The sequence below is a fragment of the Anguilla rostrata genome, chromosome 3 (assembly GCF_018555375.3).
Source record: "Anguilla rostrata isolate EN2019 chromosome 3, ASM1855537v3, whole genome shotgun sequence".
Lineage (NCBI taxonomy): Eukaryota > Metazoa > Chordata > Actinopteri > Anguilliformes > Anguillidae > Anguilla > Anguilla rostrata.
The window spans coordinates 68,313,741-68,338,093 of NC_057935.1; the positions used below are offsets into that span (position 1 = coordinate 68,313,741).

Sequence of the window (24,353 nt, forward strand, 5' to 3'; positions counted from 1 at the left end):
TCTGCTCCGGCCGGCCGGTCCTTCTCTCTCCCTCCGCATCACTCCATACCTCCCTCCTCCTGCCCATCTCTCTTTTTATCCCTCCCTTCCTTCTCTCCCTCTTCCCTTTTTGTCTCAGTCTCGCTTTCTGTCCTCGTGCCCCCTGCACAACACTGTCTGCAGCCTTTCTCTCCCCGGTCATCCCTCTTTACTTTGTCTCTTTCTCCTCTCTGTGGGTCTCCTGTCATAAGCATTGTGAGTGGTTCTCCTCAATCAGGTTCACTCCCCCCCCTCACACACACACACACACACACACGCATAATCACACATACACACACACACACACATATATATACAAACACACACACATTGATGCGCACATACGCATACACACACGGGACACACACACACAAACACTGACACGTACACACACACACACACACACACACACACTGCCTTCTGTACCCCCCTTGGAGGAAAGGGCCACCTTCAAAGGCTGCAGCCCCCCCTCTGCTGAACACATGTTAAACATCCCAGAGGCTGAGCCCCGTGAATTTACTGAGAGAGAGAGAGAGAGGGAGAGAGAGAGAGAGAGAGAGAGAGGGAGGCAGTGACAGAGGGAGAGGCAGTGAGAGAGAGACAGAGAGAGAGGGAGGCAGTGAGAGAGAGAGAGAGGCAGAGTGAGTGAGAGAGGGGATAGCGAGAGAGGCAGAGCAAGAGAGAGAGTGGGAGAGGCGGAGATAAAAGGAAAGAGCGAACGAAAGGGGTAGAGAGAGGGAGAGAGAGAGGCAGAGAGAGAGAGAGAGAGTGGCAGAGAAAGAGAAAGGGGAAGGGTATGAATGAGAGAGCGAGAGAGGGAGGGAAGTAGAGCGAGCCGGAGCGGCGAGAGAGAGGTGGAGGGAAAGAGAGGCGGAGAGACAGAGAGGTGTCGCGGCGCCGGGTTAGCGTTTCGCTCCGAGCCGCTCTGTGGATGTAAACTTCCTCGTCGCCGAGACCTCTGAGCTGTCGCCTGCTGTCTGTCGGATTACCATGTGCGTCCCCTGAAGTCCGTCCTCCAGCATGAACGAGCACCGTCAGGGTAAGGACAGGGGAAGCTGCACCACAGCTCGCTTTATCTTCTCTTTACGCTGAATTATCGGATAAGACTCTGCAGTGTTAGACTGCCGGTCCGGTGTTCTGAGTCAGCTCTCTTGCAAAATACCGCCGTGTGTGTTCAAGCTGTGCTTTTCTTTTTTTATTTCTTTTTTTATTTTTTCATTATTTTAAAAGGCTTGGTGTTGCATGTGCGCTCACTCTGAACTGAATTAAGTTCTCTTCAGGTTTCACACTCCCCCCCCCCCCTCGAGTGCGGAGCGAGAGAGTTGATTTAAAGTTTAAAAGGGCTCGCCTCCTTCTCCTCACAAAGGTGTGTGCCGCCTGTGACTGTGGAGAGGAGGGTTCGGGAGCGGAGCTATGCTGTGACGCGCAGCCTGTGTTTTAAGTGCAGCTTTTCAAATTGCAGCTTTGAGCGTCAGCGCTCCCGGCGCGGGGAAAGAGCGCTTCTGTGCGTCTCAGATTCTTTGCGCGTGCGGGACGCGATAAGCCCCCCGTAAAATACACCCGTTATTTACTAACGCAAAGGGGAGGGTGGGGTGGGGTGGGGGGGGGGGACTGTCCCCGTGCCCTGTTGCTATTAGCAACTGCGCTGGGCTGAATTGGTGCACGGCTGTACAGTAAAGTGGCTTAATGCTGATTGATGCCCAGGGAATGGAGTCCGGGGTGCGAGGAGGACCAAAACAAACCTCTGAGCTCTGAAATGCTGGAATGCATTTTTTTTTTTCCCTCAGCCTGATTAAGGTTTTTTTTTTTTCTTTTTCTATCGAGCGCTTTAATCCTCAGTGACAGTCGCTCCGTGACAGGTCCTGATCGTATTTTCCACCAGGCTGTGAGTGACGAAGATCATACTTTTTTGTGCACATTTATTTTATTTTATTTATTTAAGGTGGTAGTAGGGAAGCCAGACGCTCCCCCTTGGTCCGAGCACACTGAACACATGTGCCTTGCTAGCCCCTCCGGAGCCCTGAAACCTCTCCTTCCCAGATGTACGGAAAGAAGACTAATTACAGAACCTCCTGACCACGAGTCAGTAGTTAGGACTGATGGCACTTATTTGGATTGGCTAATGACCGCACACTTTCAGCTCACCAATTAAGCGTAATTGATTTCCACAGTTAGCGGCCGCCGCTGGCTAAGTTGCTCAGCAACTTTTTTTTTTGCGTTTAGTTCAGTCTGGTTGCGTGAGCGGAAGAAGGTGGTTTATGCTCTTGCGGGGCTCAGAGTTGAGAGAGCTGTTCGCACAGGACAGGTGTGCGCTGTCGTGGAGACCGTGCACACCGCGCCACACCTGATGACAGGTGTCCCGCACAAACACAAAGGAGAAGCCCAGGTCACGGTGTCCTTATTGTTGCCTAGCCAGTGTTGACCTAGAACCAGATTATAGTTTAAGTCAGTATTGGTGGGTTGACTTGTATTTAACTGCAATATCTGCAACAGACTATTTGTCTGTAGAATTTTTTCTTTATTAAATTTGTAATGATGTGTATGCAGCAAGATTGGGTTCACTAGCAAAGAGGGACTGCCAGCAATTATTGAAAAAGGGAATCACTGAACAATGTCCACGTTCAGTGTATTTAAAAAAAACAGCTGTTTTATGGAAACTTCCTGTAGACCAGCGGCATATAGAAAATGAAGATGCGTGATGCAATGCAAACTGCAACTGTGCGAGCACCAAGATGTAAACAGACACTGGATCGAAGCTGAGGATGGAATGAGGAATTTATTGAGCTGTGGCGAGAGCACAGGATCACACATTTGATCTGTATGCAAACAGCTGCCAGCACCAACAATGGAAAAGGGTAAACAGACCTGAAATTCTGTGCTGTGCTTCGTTGGAAAAAGTAGGTGACATAATGTGTCCTGAATTCGTGGAACCTAATAACCTTTTCAGGCAGCATTAGCAGACAGTGGGCTGCATTGTGCTGCTCCAGAATTGTTGTGAACCACAGTAAAATTCCTCCGTTTTGAAAGATGTGGCATCAGCCCAGACTACCCCAGTTGTTGTTTTTTTTAGCACATTGGTGTGTGTGTGTACGTGTGTGTGTGTGTGTATGTGTGTATGTGTATGTGTGTGCGTGTTGCGCGTGTGTGTGTTGTGGTTGTGTGTGGTGTGCGTGGTGTGGTGTGCGTGTGCGTGTGTGTGTGTATGTGTGTGCTGTGTGGTGTGTGTGTGTGTGTGTGTGTGCGCGTGTGTGTGTGTGCGCGTGTGCGTGTATGTGTGTGTGTTTGTGTGTGCGCGTGCGTGTGCGTGCGTGTGTGTTGTGTGTGTGTGTGTGTGTGTGTGTGTGTGTGTGTGCTGTGTGCATGTGTGCGTGTGGGGTGGTGTGTGTGTGTGTGTGTGTGTGTGTGTGTGTGTGTGTGTGTGTGTGTGTGTGTGTGTGTGTGTGTGTGTGTGTATGTATGTGTACAAGGCCCTACTCTGTGTGCAACTCCCTCTGCTGTTGGCAGAGGAGCAGGTAAATAAATGCATGAGGTCTTCTGCTATTGCAGTTAAATTAACATCATGCCCTAAATGGTTTCCACAGATCGTTGTCTAATTCATAGCAGTTGAAGTCAATTTGCTACTTAGTTTGTGGCATCTACCACAAACGTTAAATCAAAACAGCATTTTGTGGGGAAGAATGCTGATATGTTTGGCTGAGGTAGCCAAGAATTTGGGCCAAACCTCTTGTGGTCTAAGATGGCCTGCACGATTTGGTAATGGTAATTACATTCAGCTATCTCATGAGCTGGACGTGCCAAAGACTGTGTGCCTGTCATTGTTAGACGTGAGTAATATTTTCAATAGCTACACGAAGGGGAGTTGTTTATTTGATATAAAGAAAAAAAAATTATGAGAAAAAAATTGTCAGGGGAACAATATAGAAAGAGAAATGGAATCCCTTTTAGCTATTTTGGGAATTTAAAGTATGAACGAGATGCTGGCGGATCAGTGAACAGCTCCGGGCTGCCGGCGCAGAACAGGTCGGAACAATAGCGGCTATAGAAATTGCATTCTCGGTAAACAAATGACGTGTGGGACGTCCAGCATAGCTCTCTGCTGATGTGGAAATCAGATTAACGTGATGTCATGTATCACACGGCCCGTATCCCTGTTTTTGGCAGGGTTAGGGTCTGTGCTCCGCGAGCAAGTAATTCACCTCTGGAATTTATCCAGGGTGCCATTCCAGAACGCAGACTGCAGTGTGGAAGGTATCCTTGATTGCTCTGCGTTAGGCCAAGTGGGGGAAGGCGTATCGCTCAGATTTCACGTTTGCGTCGATGGGGATTACGTGTCACTTAAATTTTTCTTCCGTTAATGCACCAGATCAGGACAGTGCTCAAATTACAAAATAAAAAGAAAGAAAGCAAAAAAAAACATACACAAGCGAAGAATTTAGGTATAGTCGCGGTACCTGGTCTGTTGTGTGGTTGTTTGTCCTTAAGCAAAAAAAATGCAATTTTTTTGAATAATATGCATTTAATTTTTTCACAATGATGTATAATACATATCATATGAGGTACTGGGCCAAAGCCAAGCCTGGTTCTGGTGTCAGCTGGACTGAAAACTAGTCCTGCATTGATTGTCCAATTTCAGTCCTCTTTTTTTTTGCATCTAGCCAATCAGAACACTCCATTATTTTGGGGTAAAGGCGAGGGGCCTCATGTATATTCTTCTTATGGCTGCTTTTCCTACCAGTGTGATTTCTCGCATGGTTTTAAAAATCATCCCAGTTTCTGAATTAGCTTTTGTGACATTTTATTGTACCTCTGTGTGCAATTTATCTGCTTCGGCTTCATTGTGCAATAGCCTGGTATGTTTGGTCGTGACAATCTGGGTTTAATGTCCAGAGGTGGAAGATCCAGGTATAGAAATTAAAAGTCCTCCCCAGCGTTTTGTTCCAATCATCTGGATTTGCTAATTAGCCCGGTGGTAGAATTAATTAGTGAAATCAGCTGGTCGAGTTCAAAGGTGGAAGAAACACACATGGGAGAACTTTTACTCTCTGACCCCTGGTCTTTTCACCTCTGGTTGTGCCATCATAATATTGCAGTGCTGTGGTTGGGTTGTTCCTGTCATTGTGTGTATGGAGAGGGTATCAATGCTGAAAGAACAGGCAGGGACCATGTGACCAGTGAAAGTGGTCTTAGGCGGCAGATGTGTTCGGGGGGTGGGGGGCGGGGTGGCGGTGAGGAGCAGTGAAATGTACCTGGGGATTAGTTTAAGAGGATTTGAACGTACAGAGATTGCATTCTACAGAACGTAAAAAAACCCCGCTGCCGTCACGACAAAAAGAATGAGAACTATCTGACCCTTATTCGTTCAATTACGTATAGGCTATTTATTGTGGAAAAAGCTGGAGGCTCGTCTGCAGGCAGTTCTGCTCGGAAAACTGTCAGCTTGCCTTGGATTGGCCTTCGTCCGACCTACACGTGACCTTGGAGGCTTGCAGTGTCAGCACAGAGTTCCATTCCAGAAGGTCAGGATCATGGGAGAAGCACCGAACGCAAAAGAAACGCCGAATTAATTTAGCGTACGGTAATATAATTCAAAACCCAAGGTTTTCGCCATAGGTTGAGTGATGTGAAGAATTACATTATGTGAATGTGTAATGTGTGTCTTCCGCTCTGCAGCTTGTGATGCTGCAGTAAAAACCCTGTGGATGCATGGGAGAGACATGGTGGGTTTGGGCTGAGATTATCTGATAGAGGGGCGCGGGCAATGCACACGCCACAGCCCAGCTCACGCATGCCTGTCAAACGGCGTCGGTCCTGGAGGACAAGGCTTGCGTTCTTTTAGATTCAGCTGATCTCTCTCTCTCTCTCTCTCTCTCTCTCTCTGTCTTTCTTTGTCTCTCTCTCTCCCTCTGTCTCTCTCTCTCTTGCACTCTCCCTCTCTCTGTCTTGCACTCTCCCTCTCTCTGTCTCTCTCCCTCTCTCTGTCTCTCTCTCCCTCTCTCTGTCTCTCTCTCTCTCTCCCTCTCCCTCTCCCTCTCTCTCTCTCTCTCTCTCTCCCTCTCTCAATGCTTCGCTTGGGTTTCTGGAAGAATGAAAGGCATACCTTTCATTCCCAAGTGTCCAGCGATTAATGGCTGTGACAGAGGACAATGGTGAGGACAGGCACCATTGGGGTGGAGATAAGGCACATCCAGAACCAGGCCTGGGTCTCCCTGGTGTGCCTCACTGGGCAGACTGCTGCTTGACCGGTGACACCACTCAGTTATGGGAGGTCACTGTGTGACCTCTGACCCTGGTGACCCTGGTGCCACAGGGCATTTCTCTTTTACTGGCCATGACAGGTGACAGGTGTACTCTAGCAGTCTTATCTGAGAAGCTGTATTAAATGGAACCCACAATTCACCAGAAGCATCTATTTGAACAAATGTTGTGTGGTGTGTATTCTCCACCACTCATGATCAATGTAGTTTTACATTAGGATTGGATTCTTTCGTCTGCATTTAAAAAAACAAACAGAAGACCTCTGAGAAATGAGTAAAAAGCTGGTGTGCTATGTTTCTTGGATTAAACCTCTAATTGGATTTATTTTAGCTTTAATACATTTGCCGAATGTGGGTCATGGAGTTATATAAACGCCCATATGCTCACATATTTAGTTGGGCGATCATTGCTCCAGTTGTCAGATATCTTTCTTTCTGTTTTTAAAGAGCAGATGTAGGCTAATATTCCAACACGTTCGATTGCATTATTTTTCAGACAAATGTCACTCAGTGATATAAATGTGGTATGAAGACACTGAAATCATGATGAAATGTTTTTATGTGTTCTTTAGACTGTGCCAAAATACCCATAGTGGTGATTATGTTTCATTATATTATATTATAAATAACCACTACCCCCCACCCACCCACCCACCCACCCGCACCCTGATATACTGAAGCTTCACTGTACTGTATGTGCAACGCAGAACCATAGTGGTTGCCTTTGGGCCAGGAGCATTTCTGGAAACATACGTTACCCCCCAATGCCCAAATCATTAGGTACGCCATAATTGTGGAAACAAATATGAAATAGCCTCGGTGTTTTTTTCGTAATTGCTACAGCATGCAGTCGTTCGCCTCTCTCTGCGGGTTGAAAGAATGTTTCTCCAAATGTTTATTCTGTGGTTTTCAATCGCGGAGCGCAATTCCCCTCCCTAAATGGAATTAAGACCCCAAAAAAAAAAAATCTTCTCAAAATGATAATCAGATGTGGGTTGAGAAGGATGTCTGAAAAAGTGAACATACCCCTTGAGAATACATTTAAAACATATTTGTCTTTGTCCCAACTGCCTAAAAAGGGAAGAACCTGCGCTTGATATGCATGTAATTGGGTTGGCGGTGTAGTATAATGGGTAAGGAACTTGTTTTGTAACCTGAAGGTCACAAGTTTGATTCTCGGGTAGGACACTGCCGTTGTACCCTTGAGGTACAAGGTACTTAACCTGCATTGCTTCAGTATATATCCAGCTGTATAAATGGATGCACAGTAAATGCTATGTAAAAGTTGTGTAAGTTGCTCTGGATAAGAGCATCTGCTAAATGCCTGTAATATAATGTAATGTAATTGGAGGTTAAAGCGCAAGTGTCACAAATGTGTGAAATGCACATGCATATGTGCGCAAGCCCAGGTCTGATACACTAAGAAGGTGTGAATGTGTGCCCGGGGTCATGATCTGACCTGACATTTTTATGTGGAACGTGGCACCAGTTTGTGTTCAGCGTTCCTCAGCGAACGCCAGAGTTTCAAAACTGAACTGTTGTGTAATAAAGAGCACTTTGTTCCATCCAAAAGGGTATTTCTGTCCAAAATTGTAGAAGAAATGGCATTTGGACGTTTAATGAAGAAAGAGCTGTGCGTGTACTTGCGTTCCAGTTCAATATTTGTTGGTTTCAGGTTTTATTGAAATAAGTCTTTCATATCCTCTAAAATGCCATTCCTTGATTTTAAAAAATGCATTCTTTGGATGCTTCAGCGGTTCATTTCCTTCAAACGTTCTCTGATTTTTCCTCTGAAAATATATTGATTCTTGATACGGAAATGAAGAGCAACAGGAGTCAAGTGTTTTGTGTACTCAACCTTGAGGAATGAATTTGACAAAGTGAAAACTCCACCCTTTTTTTGATTCTTTGGACTTTCTGGCATTTTTTGCACATAAATGATGTTAATTCACCGAACGGGTTAGCAAATATAAATACATTGCGTCCAGGTAAGGATAACCTACAATGTATATGCATTGAAACGGGACCCGTGAATTTGTAGGGGCCTAGCCTCTTTTTTGGCCAGTACAAGCTGTTGAAGTTCCCAGTATAGCGGTGCTGTGTTGAGCCAGAATTGATATAAAATGACAGACAACAGGCACCCAGTGTTGAAAGTTAATTTCCGTGGAATTCTCATTGCATCATCGGTGGTCAGTTATTCAGGGCATTGTTCTGAAGAGCCTGCCTCATCAACAGGTTGTCATGGCTGCGCTCCTGTTTTGCGTAGCCTTGCGGTTTAATCCCTGATAAAATTATCACCCTTTGAATGAGGCATTTTTCAATGATAAAACCTAACATGGAATAATATGCACGCAAAAAAGGAATGCCTGCAAAAAATGGAAAAATCTGGTAATGCATTCCATAGATTTTGACATATATTAAGAACGTATTCCTTACTGTTTGAAAAATTGAAATGTTTGATATTGTTTTGCCGTGCATAGGCACGTCTATTATTTCATGAAAGAGCAGGCTTTAGGATAGCATGTCTGATTCTTGGCCTAAAGGCCAGCCTCAGTGCATTGTCTGTTTGGATGCACGCACAGGTTGCAAACAGTGATTTAGTGGGATTTATGGTGTAACGAAAAAAAACAAAAACAAACCTGGTCCAGAAATACTAAAACAATCCCTTCTCTCCAAACAATGCTGTTCATGCTTGTAATCCTGTGATCGTGTCACGTGGTCCCAGGAGTGAAGAGGTTTCACCTCAGCGGGTACGCTGCGCCAGCGCGTATCACCCTCAGACTGGCACTTTCAGCTGGGCACGCCCGGCTTCTGCGTCTGTGCAGCTACGAATGTCCCCTGCATTACAGACTCTCCAGCTCTGGCAGAGTTTGATTTTATCGGTCTGTTATTTAGCAGTGCTTGAACTGGGCCGGTACTCACCGGTACCTGGTTACCAGCACTTGCAGAGCACCGGAGAATCAGAACCGTCTTTCTCTTTGGAGTACCGTGACTGTTTCTTGCATACCGGTACTTATCACAGAAGCAGCTCAGAGATACCTTTTGCAAAACAGTACTGTTAGAGAAGAAATCTTAGTGAAACTGTTCCATTGATTGTCCTGGTATTTATAAATCTGCTGGTTTGACTGAGCAGGTGCTTGGCATTTCCCACAGAACCCCCCGACAGTTCAGCTTTTAACACTTTTACTGTGTATTAACATTTCTCAAATATGTTATTCAGAAAAAGCACGTAAATTGTTGGGTGAAATTACATTACATTACAGGCATTTAGCAGACGCTCTTATCCAGAGCGACTTACACAACTTTTTACATAGCATTTTACATCGTATCCATTTATACAGCTGGATATATACTGAAGCAATGTCGGTTAAGTACCTTGCTCAAGGGTACAACGGCAGTGTCCTTACCCGGGAATCGAACCTGCGACCTTTCGGTTACAAGCCCAGTTCCTTACCTACTGTGCTACACTCCCTCCGTCCAAAAAAATGCCCAAAAAAAGGCCCTGTGTGACCTTTGACCCTCAGACCAGGAACCTAAGGCACAGTAGAGTGGGCCACTTAATTCAAGCGCGTACACAGAGCGCACAGCCAGGCCGAAAACAGAAGTGCCGTTTTATGTGTCGCACGTGGAGGACCGTTAATGAGCCAGGCCAGAACGTTTCCATGGCTACCGTCCTGCCCTGAGAGGAGATTTAAAAAACAGCTGTTTGAGGCCGTTTCTTTAAATTGTACAAATGCCCTATTAAGCATCATATATGCTCATCAGGATTGAGTTCATTGAGATTAGATCTGTAGTTCCACATGATGGCTCTATCCTTGTCATATATTCATGCTCTCACTTGTGCTCATGCATTCACAACGTCCATTGGCTTTAGCTCCTCTGTTCCCTATGTATTAGTTGAGCTGTGGACTAATGAGGCAAAGGAGATGCTGCAACATGGCTGAACACAGTCTTGACTCTTTGAGAAAGGTCCTCCAGACATTTGCCTCATTAAGAGATTTTTACTCTTGGCATCGTTGGGTTGAAGAATGTCATAGCTGATACAGTGAATACAAAGTGCTGTTTGGCTGATTTAACCCTTTGAAGAGTAGGTTTTTTTCCTTTTTTTTTTCTTCACCGGCCTTTTTGGGTTAGGATTGGACACCCCTGAGTTACAGTGAAGTTTGAGTCTCACTGATACAGTACGCGCACAGGTAGTTTGTCTGATCTATGCGGTCACTTCTGGCACTGCGATCTTTACTTCACTCTAGTGTGTTTTTCTGCACCTCTGCACCTTGAACTGATGCACTTGTTGTACGTCGCTCTGGGTAAGAGCGTCTGCTAAATGCCTGTAATGTAATGTAATGCAAATGTAGTTTGTGTTCATTATTAAGAACGGCACAGTGGTGGACAGAGATGTGAAACACTGCACTTCTGGGATAACCGTTCAGCTGCCTCCCACAGTGCAGTTCAAAGCGCGCCCCGCTTGACGTGACTTGCCGAGGCTTGTCAGTTCCGGTCGGAAAATGAGATCTTTCAGGACGGGCCGATTGATCCTCCCCTCCGCAGACCCGTGTCTCCACTTCACCTGTGGCTTGGTGACATGCACACACTCTTTCCCAACGCTGCAACACAAACACGCTGACATGCTTTTGTTCTGATTTGACTGACAGCAGTCATACCGGACATCATACTTTTCAAAACTATTTCATGCAGTAGATTAATGATAATTTTTGTTTTGAACTGGCATTCTCAATTATCTTTATCTTATTATATTCAAAGAAACCATGTAGGAAAAAAGACATAAAGCAACTACGGATGATAAACAAAACAAATAGAAACACAGAACAAGAAGCGAATTTACCCTGGCTTAGTCACTGGTCTCTCAAACATGTCATTCCTCATGTACTAAAAGTTTAAAAAGGGTAAATTTGACCCAAACCAAGCACAATGGTCAATTTAAACATCAGTAAAATATGGAGATATTATTTGCTCTTTTCAAATTTCTCTCCAAAGCACACTGTTGTTTCTAATCACCCGAATAGCATCAGATAATGTCTGTAATATCTCAAGATAAGAATACTCTGTTCCTTTGATATGGTGAATAAGCATTTGGCTTTTAGCTTGGTTGGATGTGAATCAGTTGAGGCTAAACATTGTGCATTGTTGCTGGTTTGGCGAGCAGAACACATTAGCACACAAAACAAACAGCGCAAGCCTTCACAGGAAATCCTGTGAGAGAGGACTGGACTGGGATGAATGTCTTGGAAGCAAACGGATGTGCGTAATGCAGCGGGATCAAACTGGTTTTGGGATTGATTTGACGGAAGCACACAGGATTGGGATGAATGTTGTGGGCGCAGACAGGGATTGAGATAAATGTCGCAGGAACAGGCTGGAATTGGGATAAATGTAGCGGCGGCAGAGGGGATGGGGGGGGACAGATTTCCGGGGAGCACAGAGACATGATTGGGATGAATGTAGCGGTGGCAGAGGGGATGGGGGGACAGATTTCCGGGAGCACAGAGACATGATTGGGATGAATGTAGCGTGGCAGAGGGGTTGGGGGGACAGATTTCCGGGAGCACAGAGACATGATTGGGATGAATGTAGCGGTGGCAGAGGGATGGGGGGACAGATTTCCGGGAGCACAGAGACATGATTGGGATGAATGTAGGGTGGCAGAGGGGATGGGGGGACAGATTTCGGGCAGCACAGAGACATGATTGGGATGAATGTTGCGTAGCTGAGGAATGAGGACAGGTTTCCGGGGAGCACAGAGACATGATTGGGATGAATGTTGCGGTTGGCGAGGGGTTGGGGGTGACAGATTTCCAGGGAGCACAGAGACATGATTGGGATGAATGTAGCGGTGGCAGAGGGGATGGGGGGGGACAGATTTCCGGGGAGCACAGAGACATGATTGGGATGAATGTTGTGGTAGCTGAGGGAATGAGGGACAGGTTTCTGGGGAGCACAGAGACATGATTGGGAGTGAACAGCGCTGGGATGGCCCCTGTTGTCTGGCGGGTCTGGGCGGGCTGGGTTGGCGGTGGCGCCTCTCTGGGCGGTGAGAGAAGAGGCGAGCGGAAGGGGGCATCAGGTGGCCAGGGCGCGCTCCGGTGAAGCACGTCGCCATGGCGCCCAGCCGCCGTCTCTCGCTCATCGCTCCGGCTCTGCCAGGCCCGTCTAGTTGGGGGTGGGGGGGGTGGGGGGGGTACAGCTGTAGCCAATGGAGGTGCCAGTCGCCGTTCGTAGACCGCTGTGATTCGCTTAATAGAATTTAATTGCCAGAGCTTCCTGCTCGTGAGGAAATGAGCTTGGACAGAGGAGAGGAGGGGAACAGAAAAAGGAGGGAGTGTAGAGTAGAGAGAGAAAGGGGGGACAGATCCACATTCAGAATGGGGGGGCAGGGGGGATTTCCACTGTGGTGTGTAATATGTAGTAGCCACATTGCGCAGCTCATTGCTCCGGTGATATAAATCAATAGAAGGATATCGGGGAGAAGGGGACAGCTTCGGGTGTCATCTCTAGGAAGACCCCCCATGCAGTACAGTAATCAGTAGCCCCTCCCTCTGAAATCCTCAGACAACAACAGAACAGGACTAATTAATAACTGTTGGATCACGCTGGATTTAGATCACGTGATTAGAGTTAGCTGGGCTGCCTGGGTCCTTGTTGCTTCACTTCACATTACATTTATTTGGCGGTCGCTTTTATCCGAAGCGACGTACAATAAGTGCATACCGAAGGTCATTGGAACAACTACAAAACACAGGTCCGATAAGGTACAAATATACATTTTGTACAGTTATTCATAGCCAAATTTTACAGAATTTCAGGTTCAAGTCTACACTTTTTTGGTGAATTTCAAGCTTCTCAGCTATTCCATAGAAGGCCTGACACCTGTGATTTTCCCTGCTTGTGATATCTATAGCTCATAGACAGTCTGGCAGTCAGTTGCGTTCAACCCCCAGCAGGTCTGAAGCTCCTAACACCTGGAATGTTGTCCCTTGGATACGTTTTGCAGTCTGCTCCACCCAGACAGGGATCAACACCGGAATGTTCTCCCCTGGTTACGGCAGGCGGAATGTAAGGGCTATGTCACAGGAAACTCCGGCGCTGACTTCATTATACATTATTAAAATACCGAAGAACCGTTTTTTTACTTCTGGGAGCTGAAATTAAATACAAATGTTCCCATTTAAGCGTGTGCAGAGAATGTGTTTTGACTGCGAGTGAAATATGTACCAATTACTATAATTATGTTTTATGCAGAATGTCAGATTAGTCTTCTCTGGCGGTGGTTCTCTCCGACGCATTAAGCTTTCTTCTTTCAAGTTTTCTGTAGTTTTCTGGCTGGCGTCTGTAAATTAGCACGTTGCGTTTTAACCCTTGACGGCTCTGTCTGGAGCGATTGCGTGTTTTTTTTTTTTTTTTTTTTTACATTGAAGATGTGTAGCCTGTCCTGATTGGTCTATCCCAGACTGCTGAATGAGCAGGAAGTAAGGTGACTTTTTTTTGGGATCCTCTTGTTGCTGCTGAGACGTTTCCGTAAGCTGCACCCCAGGCCGCCAGGACACTGAGGGGAGGGGGGGGGCGGAAACACTCTTTGCTGGAGGGGGGCAGAAATGGGGGCTCTGCAATTAGTGCGCGAAAAGTGCCCTAAATCCTACATTTCAGGTGCAAGATGACAGGGTGTACCTTTCTGCAGCTGCTGCTGTCTCTGTCTGTCTGTCTCTGTGTCTAGTAAATCTTCGGTCAGTATACAGTAGGCCTGCCCAATCCTGTTCCTGGAGACCTACTGTCCTGTAGGTTTTCATTTCAACCCTAATTTGGCACACCTGACTCTACCAATTAGCGGCTCAATGAGATCTGTAGCTGTTGAATGATGTGTGCTTTGTTAGGGCTGGAGTTAAAACTTATAGCATGGTAGATCTCCAGGAACAGGATTTACAGGGTCCTGAGCTGTGGTTTTGGGCAAATTAGCTTGATGTCATGAACTTTATTATCTGAAAAAAACTTTCACTACAAAGTTTATTCTTACCAGCCATGCATTCCCTTTCTGTTTTATTCCTGGTTATTGAGAACCTGTTTTGATGTTTCTCTTTCATACTGCTGCTTGCAAACTTTAAAGGGCTCAGCTTTTTGCACTCAGTTGTGGGGGAATGTGGAACGATATTTAACCAAAATTATCACGAATTTCAACCTGCCTTGAGATGAAATTTAATGTCAGCATTTCCGTGGAAAGAAAATGGAGGAGGGTAAAACCGCTATATTATTTCCAGACATTGAACTGTATGTACAGTCCACAGTTAGCTTGAAAAATAAATATTAAAGAATATTAAAAAACAGTGGATTGTGAATGTATGGCATTTTATTGGGTTTGATGACTGTGTTGCATGTGTGAGGGTTGGGTTGCATGCGCGTCTGTTTAACGAGCGGTTGTGGTGTGGTTTGCGGGCCAATTTTAGCCCAATAGAATATTTAGGAGTCACTCCACGTGCTTTCCAGCCAGCTCTGACAGGGCTCCCGGTCCCTAAACGGGTGTCGGGATGCGGCGCTCCGCGATTCCGTGCTTGGAGCGGAGCCCGAGCGAACGAGGAAAAGAGTCGGGAAATCATTCCGGATGAAAAACGGCCACTCGCTCACTCTTCGGCTCTCTCTCCCTCTCTCTCTCTTTTGTTCAGGGAGAAGCTGGCCGCGGCTCGCCTGTGGAGGGAAGTCTTACGGACCAAAGGCGAAGGAACAATGGTACTGTTCACTTCTTTCATTCCGCCTCGAGGCCAGTGCTTAAACCCTGCTTCCGTGGCGAACTCTTAGAATGTTCCAGAAAAAAACATAACAAAAAAAAAAAAAAAGACAACTAGACGCTGGCCTGTACCTTTTGTATAGTGGGCTCAGTGAAATGATGCACACGTTGGGAGCTTGCCTTGTGCTGCGGCGTTCTTGTGTTTTTCTTGTGTACACGTGGTACACGTGAGAGCGAGGATTGAAACAGGGGGGACAGAGTTTAAGAAGAAGATAATCTTGCGTTGAGAATTATTGCACAAAGCCGGGTGAAAAAGACGCAAATACACAGAAGGATATGTGAAGAGGGAGGGGATTGCATGGCAGGGTCGTAGAGCGGAGCTGAGAACAGCTGACCACGCGGGGGTCAGAAAAGTGCTGTTGCTGGGGACCAGCTGTCATACAGCAGAATAACACCCTGGCAGGAGAATTCACTTTTTATAATCTGTACATGTAGGCCTACTTTTCATAAGAACATCTCATATAAGCTGATAGTTTATAAATATTTTCAGGTTAAGGAAAACGTATAGTATTTTACAATGCATAATATTATGCCTAAATGTTGTAGTATTACTGTAAGTCAAGGATAACATTTTCTATCGGCTCTGTTGGTATAATTATACTATTATAATCAGAGAAGATAAAATATTTCTTATTTCTTGGGGAATTAAACTAAAGACTGCTTTTGGGGTTGATCTCTGAGTTCGTTTCCATTTTAAAGCTGTACTGTGAATAGTCTGCTTCTTAATTTGGAAGAGAGCTGTGTTTTACTACTTATTTTATGTACCTGCATTTAATTCAGAGAGTAAGAGAGAGTTGTTTAGTACATAAGGCCTTTTAAATTATGTATATGAATGATGTCTTTGAAGTCTTTTTTTATTTTTATTTATTCACTTGCATCCGAGTGCTTGATATCCATTCGCCCATTCCTTTTCATTTGCTGGAAAGCTTCCTGACACTCTTAAGGTTTTTACGTGCGTCGTAATCCATTTACAGGGCTGAATATTTACTGAATCAATTCAGGTTAAGTGCTTTACTTAATAGCACAACCGCAGTGTAAACCTGAGGGGGATTATGAGACCGGATCCTTCATCGATGTGCCACGGGTCCTTTAATAAAGGGGATTATTCCGGAGGAAACGATGTAGAGAAAGTAATAATGTCGCAGGATATTCACGATCCGCGCTGTATCGTGTCAAGGTACAGATGAGACTCACTGAAAGCCTTCTGACTTCCTGTTGCTATGATGATGTATGCCGACTGCAATGAGACTCAAGTTGATGGGCCTAGATGGACTGCATGGCTTGCTCCCAGTGTTGCCAGATTGGGGGGATTCCTGCACAATTGGGACACTTTTTAATGTTATTGTGCGGGGGGGAAATGGCTTTGGACAGGTTCACGGTTTTCAAATCTGGCAACTCTGCTTGCTCCTGCTGCTACGTGTTATGTTCTCACGTTCTTATGTATTGGAGTTATTAGAAATCATAACTTCTCCGAGGAAGATATGTTATTTATGACAGAAATTCTGTTTAAAGTAGGTGTGCTCTGTTCATCACTGGTTTAACTTGTCTTCCCACTAGGAGGTGGCAGCAGGCATGCAATCCCTTTAGCAGCGTGGAGGATGATTCCCCTTGTTTGGGTATTTTTACCGAGCCATGGGAGTGTGGAAAACACGCACCGCTCGTAGAATTAGACATACGCTCTTCGTTTCTCAGTCCCATTTGCGGTTGGAGCAGTCTGGCTCCTGAGGCCTTCCCATGATTCCACACTGCGTGGTCTCTTCCCCAAGCCCCCGTCACTTCGCTGTCTGCCCCCCACCCCCTTACTCACTTTAAGGGGGCTATCACAGGGTGCTGAAGACCTCTCGCGTTTTCCGGATGGGCCTACAGCTCTGTCTGCCAAGCTGGTGTTTTACACGATGAATGATCCTACTCAGACTCGAGCATGTCAGTTCCATGCTAATTCCTACTTGGAAAGATAAGGGGGGGGAGGGGGGGGCTTCAAGGATGAGTTATCAGTAGCAGACAGAAGGAGAGCTGAACAGGTAGTGAAGATGATGGGGATGTGGGGGAAAAGTTCCATTGTAAATTAGGGTCATCATACATGGCTGCTGACAGGATGGTCCCGTACTGCAGCACAGTAAGATGAGCTGAGCCTGCGCACCTTAAAAGCATTGACTGCTGTGTGCCTATTTCTGCCCCCTAGTGGTGGAATTTAATGCATTCTGTTCACTTCTGAGGGCAGATAGGAGGGGACAACTGGGCACTTTGACCTGGGCCAGGCTGGTCTGCTGGTGAACAGCTGGTTGACCCGCTTAAAGTGTCAAAAACACATCTTAAACCACCATCGGTTTAGGCTTGGGGTGGTTTAAGTTGGAATTTTCAGCGGGGAGGGTTGGCGACACAGTCGTTTCCAACGGCAACCTGGTTAAAAAAACGTGCCGCTCCAGGTGGGTAATTGTGAACGTGCTGGCGGACTGGGCCAGTCTGGACAGACATGGCCCAAACCACCCTCCTCCCCCCCCCCCTCCCCCTCCCGCCCTCGAAAAACCAGATTAGACGGAGAGCGCTTTGAAGTGTGCATCCTTCGGCTTGTCCCATGCCCCTTTAATCATCCCCGCTGCCATCAGAAGCTTCTTTTTCATTTCCCCCTGCTTGCGTCGGCTGTATTTAACCGGAACTGAAGGAAGGAATTGGATTTGAAAACATGGGGGCCGTGTCCCAGCATGCATTTCTCTACTGAAAGGCAGCAGCTGAATTGTTCCAGATGGTGACATAGCAGACCAGTCCGTTATTCCTGTGTGCAGCTCAGCCACGACGTGGGGAAGTTTGATAAAACCTTGCAAATTTAATATGATTTGATATTTGCTGTGAATTCTGACCTGAAATGTCAAATGAAATCCTAAAACCTTAAGCAGTGAAAACTAATTATGATGAGTTCATGGGCTAAATAAGAGGGCCATAGTGAAACATTTACTTTTTCCCATAATCCATCTGAAAGTTTGTAATGTCTGACATCATTGCATCATTGCATTCTGAAGCCAATTAACTACCTGATTCAGTTAACCTCTCCTTAATTAAGTTTCCGGAAACTTTCGGACCAAATTTGTTTTGCATGATTCACACCCAGGTGCACTGAGAACATGATTCAGTTCTTTCAAAAACAAATTAATTTGCAAATAAACTGAAGTTTGTCCACTTAATGCTAAACAGCCACCGGAATGTGATTGGCTTCACATGCTAGTTTCTGGTCGCATCTGATTTACTCGCTCTTGGATTGCGGTGGAATTTTTGAAACCACTCATGAGAGGAGAAGACTGCTGAAGGCTAGCAGATGATGTCATTTTTTGTTTCCAACTGAACTTCAGGACGATTGCTTTCATACGGTGCTCTTTTTTGGGAATCAGGCGTCGTGAATTCACTTCCAAATGTTCCAAGACCACCCATAGGCATCGGTCTCCGGATGACGGAGTTCATTTCGTTCACGCCCACGTGTGATCGAGTCACAATGAGAGTTTTCACGTAGGACTTCAAATATAAAACCAAAGCACACTTGAACTGCGTTAATCAAGTGTGTGCAATTCACAAACACCAATAACATCACCCGTGTGTTTTTGTAGCTGGTCAGATTCCAGGCGTAGGGTAGTACAGTGAATGGAAGTACAACGTGTGCCCTACTAACTTTTTGGTTGGCTGATGGCGGTTTGCGGTCTAGGTTTCCTTAGGACCGGGTTTCAACAGTGGAAACGTAGCTTGTGTGTGTTGGAAACCAGGCTGGACTGTGTTTCTCCAGCACTGGAATAGCCCTGAATATTTGTTACTGTACCATGATTTCCATCATGATTTGCTGAATATTCCTTATTGTATCCTGGTTGCCCTGAAGCTTCCTGCTTTTTTTCTTCTTCTGTTGTATAAATATTTAATGCCCGAGAAGAATTGTGTTTCCTTAATAATGCCCAGGTGGGCCATAAAAAAAAATTAAAAAAAAAAAAAAAAGTGTTTGCATTTGCTGTCTTGTGCTTTCGCTGAGTTAAACTTAGCCCCCAGCCCCTCCAGCTAAGTGCACACTGTCTCTGCTGATATCAGTGTTTGGGAGGAAGTTGCCGCACCCCTCTGCAGGACTTCCACAGTGAGAACACACACACAGGCCTTCAGGCCCCGGGGGGCTGATATACTCTGCCACTCCCCTGAAGCCGGGGTACACGCCCGGGAATCCGACAGGCCCTCGGGCCTGGATGCTGTATCCTGTGTGAAAAAGAAAAACTTGCACGTGTTTAAAAAATATATCCATTTAACCACACTGGGGAAAGCTTATGAGCGCGCACTAGTTTTATTTGACTAGTTTTATTTATTTTAGTTTGCTGTTTGTCTCTGGAATCCTTTTTTGTAAAGGTGCGCTGTTGTGGATGCAATAGAATCCGGTGAGCTAGAGACTACCTTAGACCCGGTCTGCCTTTCAGATATCCATTGGACAGCGACTCTTTGTTTCACAGTATAAAATTGAACCTCATTACCTTGCAGATAAAAAAAAAAAAAACACAAACTGCCAGCCATGCTCTGTAATCTATGTGGGTAATTGATAGCTGTCTCAGTTTAGCATAAAATAAAAAAAAACCTGGCTTCAGATCTCCGGGCTTTGTGTCAGGATTGTGGTTTTATTAATGAACGGGGCTGTGTGATTGTTGTCTCGGTGTTTGTACTGCCGGGGGGGGGGGGGGGGGGTTAAAGGCTATGTGCCAGTGGGCTCAGTTTAGGGCCCGCCCCTTTTTGGGATTAGCCGTGTAATGAAGAGATTATCGAGGCTTCGCACCCGATTCTGTTTCACACCTGCAGTCCCTCATGGCGGACGCAAGGCCTCTGTAGACCCAAAGAGCCCCCCTGAGATTACAGGGATACGGCCCGCAGATTAATTTCATTTAGCCCTCCTCCCCCCTGGGCGAGTCAGAATCACTCAGAGAAATGCTATACTTCTCTTAGCCGCACGTGCAGGGGGGAGATAATATTATGAATTGTAAATGTATCTATCCGTCTGTGGTTTCTATCCCACGACATCCGATCGTCAAACTGTCATGCGAGCGTGCGGGAGAGAACTCTATCGTGCTGTTAATCTCCTTGCATTAATATTGTGGCTTTTTTTGTTTTGAGGTGCAGTACACACCTCAAAAAGTGGAAAACATAGTGATGTGAGAGCTACCTGTATCCAGTATACACATGCAGTAGGCTATTCAATGCAGTAGAGGGCAGTGTTTTATTAATCATTTGATGTTTACTATAAGATCACCTATAGCATTTGCTTATTCCCATCAGTCTATATTTGTTAATTTATGCATTTCCTCTCGACTCCAGTTTTAGAGTCGTCTTACTTAAAATTGAAATTATAAAAATAACAAAATGATGTAGAAAAGCAAAGCAATTCTGATAGATAGCCACGATTTCCTCGGGCCAAGAGTGCTGATGCCTGTTTAATTTTCTTAGTGTGAGAAGGCCATCTAGAGGTGAAATAAAGGAACATATTCTTATGGTCTAAACTTAGTGTATAGTGATGTGCCATGATCCATTGGTAATGCAGGCATTGTTAGGCTAGCAAATCATTGATTCATTGTGCTATGAAATTAACCCTTTAAGGTGTAAGATCACAAATTACGTGAGTAGAATGTTCTTAACTGAGTGCTGATGTAACAATCGCAGACTGTTAATCGGAGGCAACGGAGCTCTAGAACACTGGATTACAAATGTAGTGAAATGTACAATAAACAGTGAAATGGGACGAGTTATGACCAAAGATTCCATGAAAAAGAGAACATACAGATGCATGGTTATTTCTGGGTAGGAGGTATATTCCAAATACGGTATTTATGCAACTTAATATTCTGTTCAATAGGGGAATATCTCACATGTCTTAGACTGGTTATTTGTATAATGAATATTAAAGATAATGGCTTATTTGTGTTATGGTTGTCAGAATAAGGTATATATATACATGATTACCTTACATTTTAGTTTAACATTGTAATATTGGTGCACATGTTAAGATGATCAGTGTTGTTACGTAGAAGAGACGGCAAACATAATGTGAGAATTTAAGGTCTTCAGGTTTCATGTAAGCTTGGATCACACTAGTCATAGAGTGCAGAATTGTAGAGAAACGTGCTTTTTAAGCTATATGTCTTTGTCACGTATGTGGTGTACGGTGTGGCAGATGTTATTCATTGTCAAAAGGGTGCTGTCGTGAATTCAAAGCATACATTTATAGTGTTTTTACCTGTTTTTATTGCAAGTTGCCATTATATTTTATCTGCAGTACTATGATAGATTTTTCCCTGAAAACTCTCGAGCATTCCTGGATCCCTTGTGTAGGAGTCACACTGCGTGGACTAATGCTTGACTTTGGTATCCACCTTAGGACTGTATACTTGCTGATAATACAGAACAGTGCTTTGAGTCTGTGAATTGGGAAATTAGCTCTTCATTAATACAGGCATCAGGTTAATACATCTACATTGATATGCGATTATTTTAAAAGCAGTAAATGTCTATTTTGTCAAGTAATATTCATATGGGATATAGTTATACGCAGAGCATATCAGAGGTTTTCAGTGGTTGTTAATACTTAATTTGCGATTCAAGTTCCCCTGATACAAACGTATCCACTAGGGGGCAGTCTTTCTCAAGGTGTACATATTTGTGTGCTATTCTAAGGTCAGGATAACCCACCAGACAAAAGACACCTTAATTGGTGAAATATTTTATATGTTTTCAAATAAACGGTTACAGTGTAACTAGTGACCATACATAAATTGAGATATTGATGTTGATACTTTTATGAAGCCAGTATTTTGATTCTTTTGGAATCAATACTGAGAATGAATTTTCCTTTCTAATTTTTATCAATATGAAAGAATCCCATTTGCCATTTTACTGTTCACACATCGCTTAATTTACAGCGATACAGTAACAAGGAATTCACAGTGCTCTGCAACTAGAAAGAATAGACGGAGTGTAGCACAGTGGGTAAGGAACTGGGCTTGTAACCGAAAGGTTGCAGGTTCGATTCCCGGGTCAGGACACTGCCGTTGTACCCTTGAGCAAGGTACAAGGAATTCAGTATATATCCTGCTATATAAATGGATACAATGTAAAATGCTATGTAAAAGTTGTGTAAGTTGCTCTGGATAAGAGCGTCTGCTAAATGCCTGTAATGTAATGGCTTTCAATGTGCTATGAAAAAAGTAGATCTACAGCATCTAAGCTGACAGCAGATCTACTGTTGTCAGGGGGATTGTATAATTCCCATGAGAACTGCTTTTGGACAGTCATGCTTTTCAGTGAGGGCAGCTCACACATACACTTCCTATACATGTAAAAAAAACTTACCTGAAATTGTGGTAAATAGACAACTAAATGTGTGTCCGTACTCAGTGAACATCCTAAAAGCCTGATACGTGCTCTCTGTTTTATGCACGGCTGCATTTTTTTCATGTATTTGTGTAGTATGTGTCTATTTTTTGTATTTGCTGTTCTTAATGTATCCATCTAGGCCGGGGCTACACAATTAGCCACGTTGGCTAAACTAGCACGTTTGATGAAATGTTAATCAATTCGCACTGTCCCTGACAAGCTAAACTGAATAAAGTAAAGCAAGTAAAGTAGTAATGCCAAGGCTGCTCTGCAATGGTAGTATTTCAGTATCTATTCACGGGAAGAGTGAATGGCACAGGCCTTGATGTTTTGTAGGACTTACTTGGGCATAGCAGTGAAACGTATTCCACACAGAGCACCTGTGGCTATTCAGCTCAGCTCAAGTGATGTTTTTCAGTGCATATAAAACACTGGTACTTGTGTGAAAAGTATCTCCTATTCAAAGACTTTGACAGAGTTGTTAAGCCAGGTTATAAAAGTCAGTCTTCTCAAAGCCAGGCTGCTGTCTGTCTTCACATGTCATAGAATTTACAAACCAATGCTAACTATATTGAAAATACAACACAACAAATAAAATATGCTTGACACATTACACATATGTGCATGTTATTTTCTGTGTTAAAAAAAAGTACATACCGTGATCGTGAGGCGGGCTAAAACAGCAGTGAACGGTTATTTCAAAACTTATTTTGTGAAAACAAGTGGAGTAACGGCTATTCAAAGAGAAATAGAACAGCAAGGACAAATTTGCATCAATTTTAAGCTTAGCTGAATATGATTGTCGTGCACAAGAACACCATTTATCATCAGAGAACAAACTCCTCTTTCTAATTAGCATTCGAACGTGGCTGCGGCACGCGCAAGCTTCCGGGCTTCTCTCTCTCTCTCTCCCAGAGCACCAGCACCGCGCAGCCCACGTAGACGTTGACTGTAGGGGGAGAGAGAGAGAGAGAGAGAGAGAGAGAGAGGGAGAGAGCTGCCTGTCTGAGGACTGTGGCCTCTCCGCGAGCAGGAGAGTGTGCGCGCTACCGGTAATGAGAGACAGGCTGATTCCAGGAGACCAGCAGCTCCGCGTTACCGCTGGCAACACTTCAGGTTCTCGGGCCCGTGTCAAGTGTGCACGTTGACCCGCCCACTAATCAGCAAACGCAGGCCTATTTCTTTTTTTACTGAATATGCATGAAAAATTTTGATTACAGCAAATTCACAGAGAGCTCTCCTGCGACACTGTGCTCTGTGCTGTTTATACCTCATCAATGAATGAGTGAGTGTATGAATTAATTAATCCCTCATTCAATCAATCAATCAATTCTTTATCATATGGTATGGCAGTTCAATAAGGCCGCAACCACATGATTCAGCCTAAGCCCCATGTACAGGTGGGGGAAGGGAAGAAAGAGGGGGATGTTGTTTACATGACCACCTGTATAAAATTTGGAACCCTGCTTAATAATAAAAATAAAAATTGAATTACCAAAAAAAAAAAAAATGTCAATCAATCCATTAATGCACGCATTCAATGAAACTTTTATTCTTTACTATGACACCATCAAAAAGCACTGGAAAGAGTGTGCTTTCCTGAGGCATTTGAAGAAACGAAATGATCAGAAACATTATGGCTAAAGCTGGAAAAATATTTCCCAATCCCAGAGAAAAGGCAGTTGAGCGAGTGTAAAACAAAACAAGCAGCACAACAGAAACTGGAGGTAAACGCGGGTTCGCTGAGTTCACCGATGATTTGATCAGTACCTCCTGATGTGCAGGCAAATAGCACAATCAAACTGTTATATAATTTCATTGCACCTACTGTGTAGCTTATAATGTGGGAGCATTAATTTTCATAAACATGTTGATGTTCCCCCTTGCCTCGGTCCTAACCTCACACTTCATCTGAA

At 44.7% G+C, this 24,353-nt stretch overlaps 1 protein-coding gene across 7 annotated transcripts in view; it reads left to right on the plus strand.

Moving 5' to 3' along the window:
* The window catches only part of LOC135251761 (nck-associated protein 5-like), a 157,926-nt gene that overhangs the window by 46,929 nt on the left and 86,644 nt on the right, over positions 1 to 24,353 (plus strand). For 6 of the 7 annotated variants that reach the window (XM_064329512.1, XM_064329508.1, XM_064329513.1 and 3 more), the window contains one exon: positions 14,946 to 15,005. In XM_064329512.1, the coding sequence (XP_064185582.1) occupies positions 14,946 to 15,005 (60 nt within the window). Of the gene's footprint in view, positions 1 to 729; positions 1,058 to 14,941; positions 15,006 to 24,353 lie in introns of those variants that run through there. The other variant, XM_064329514.1, reaches the window with a different exon arrangement.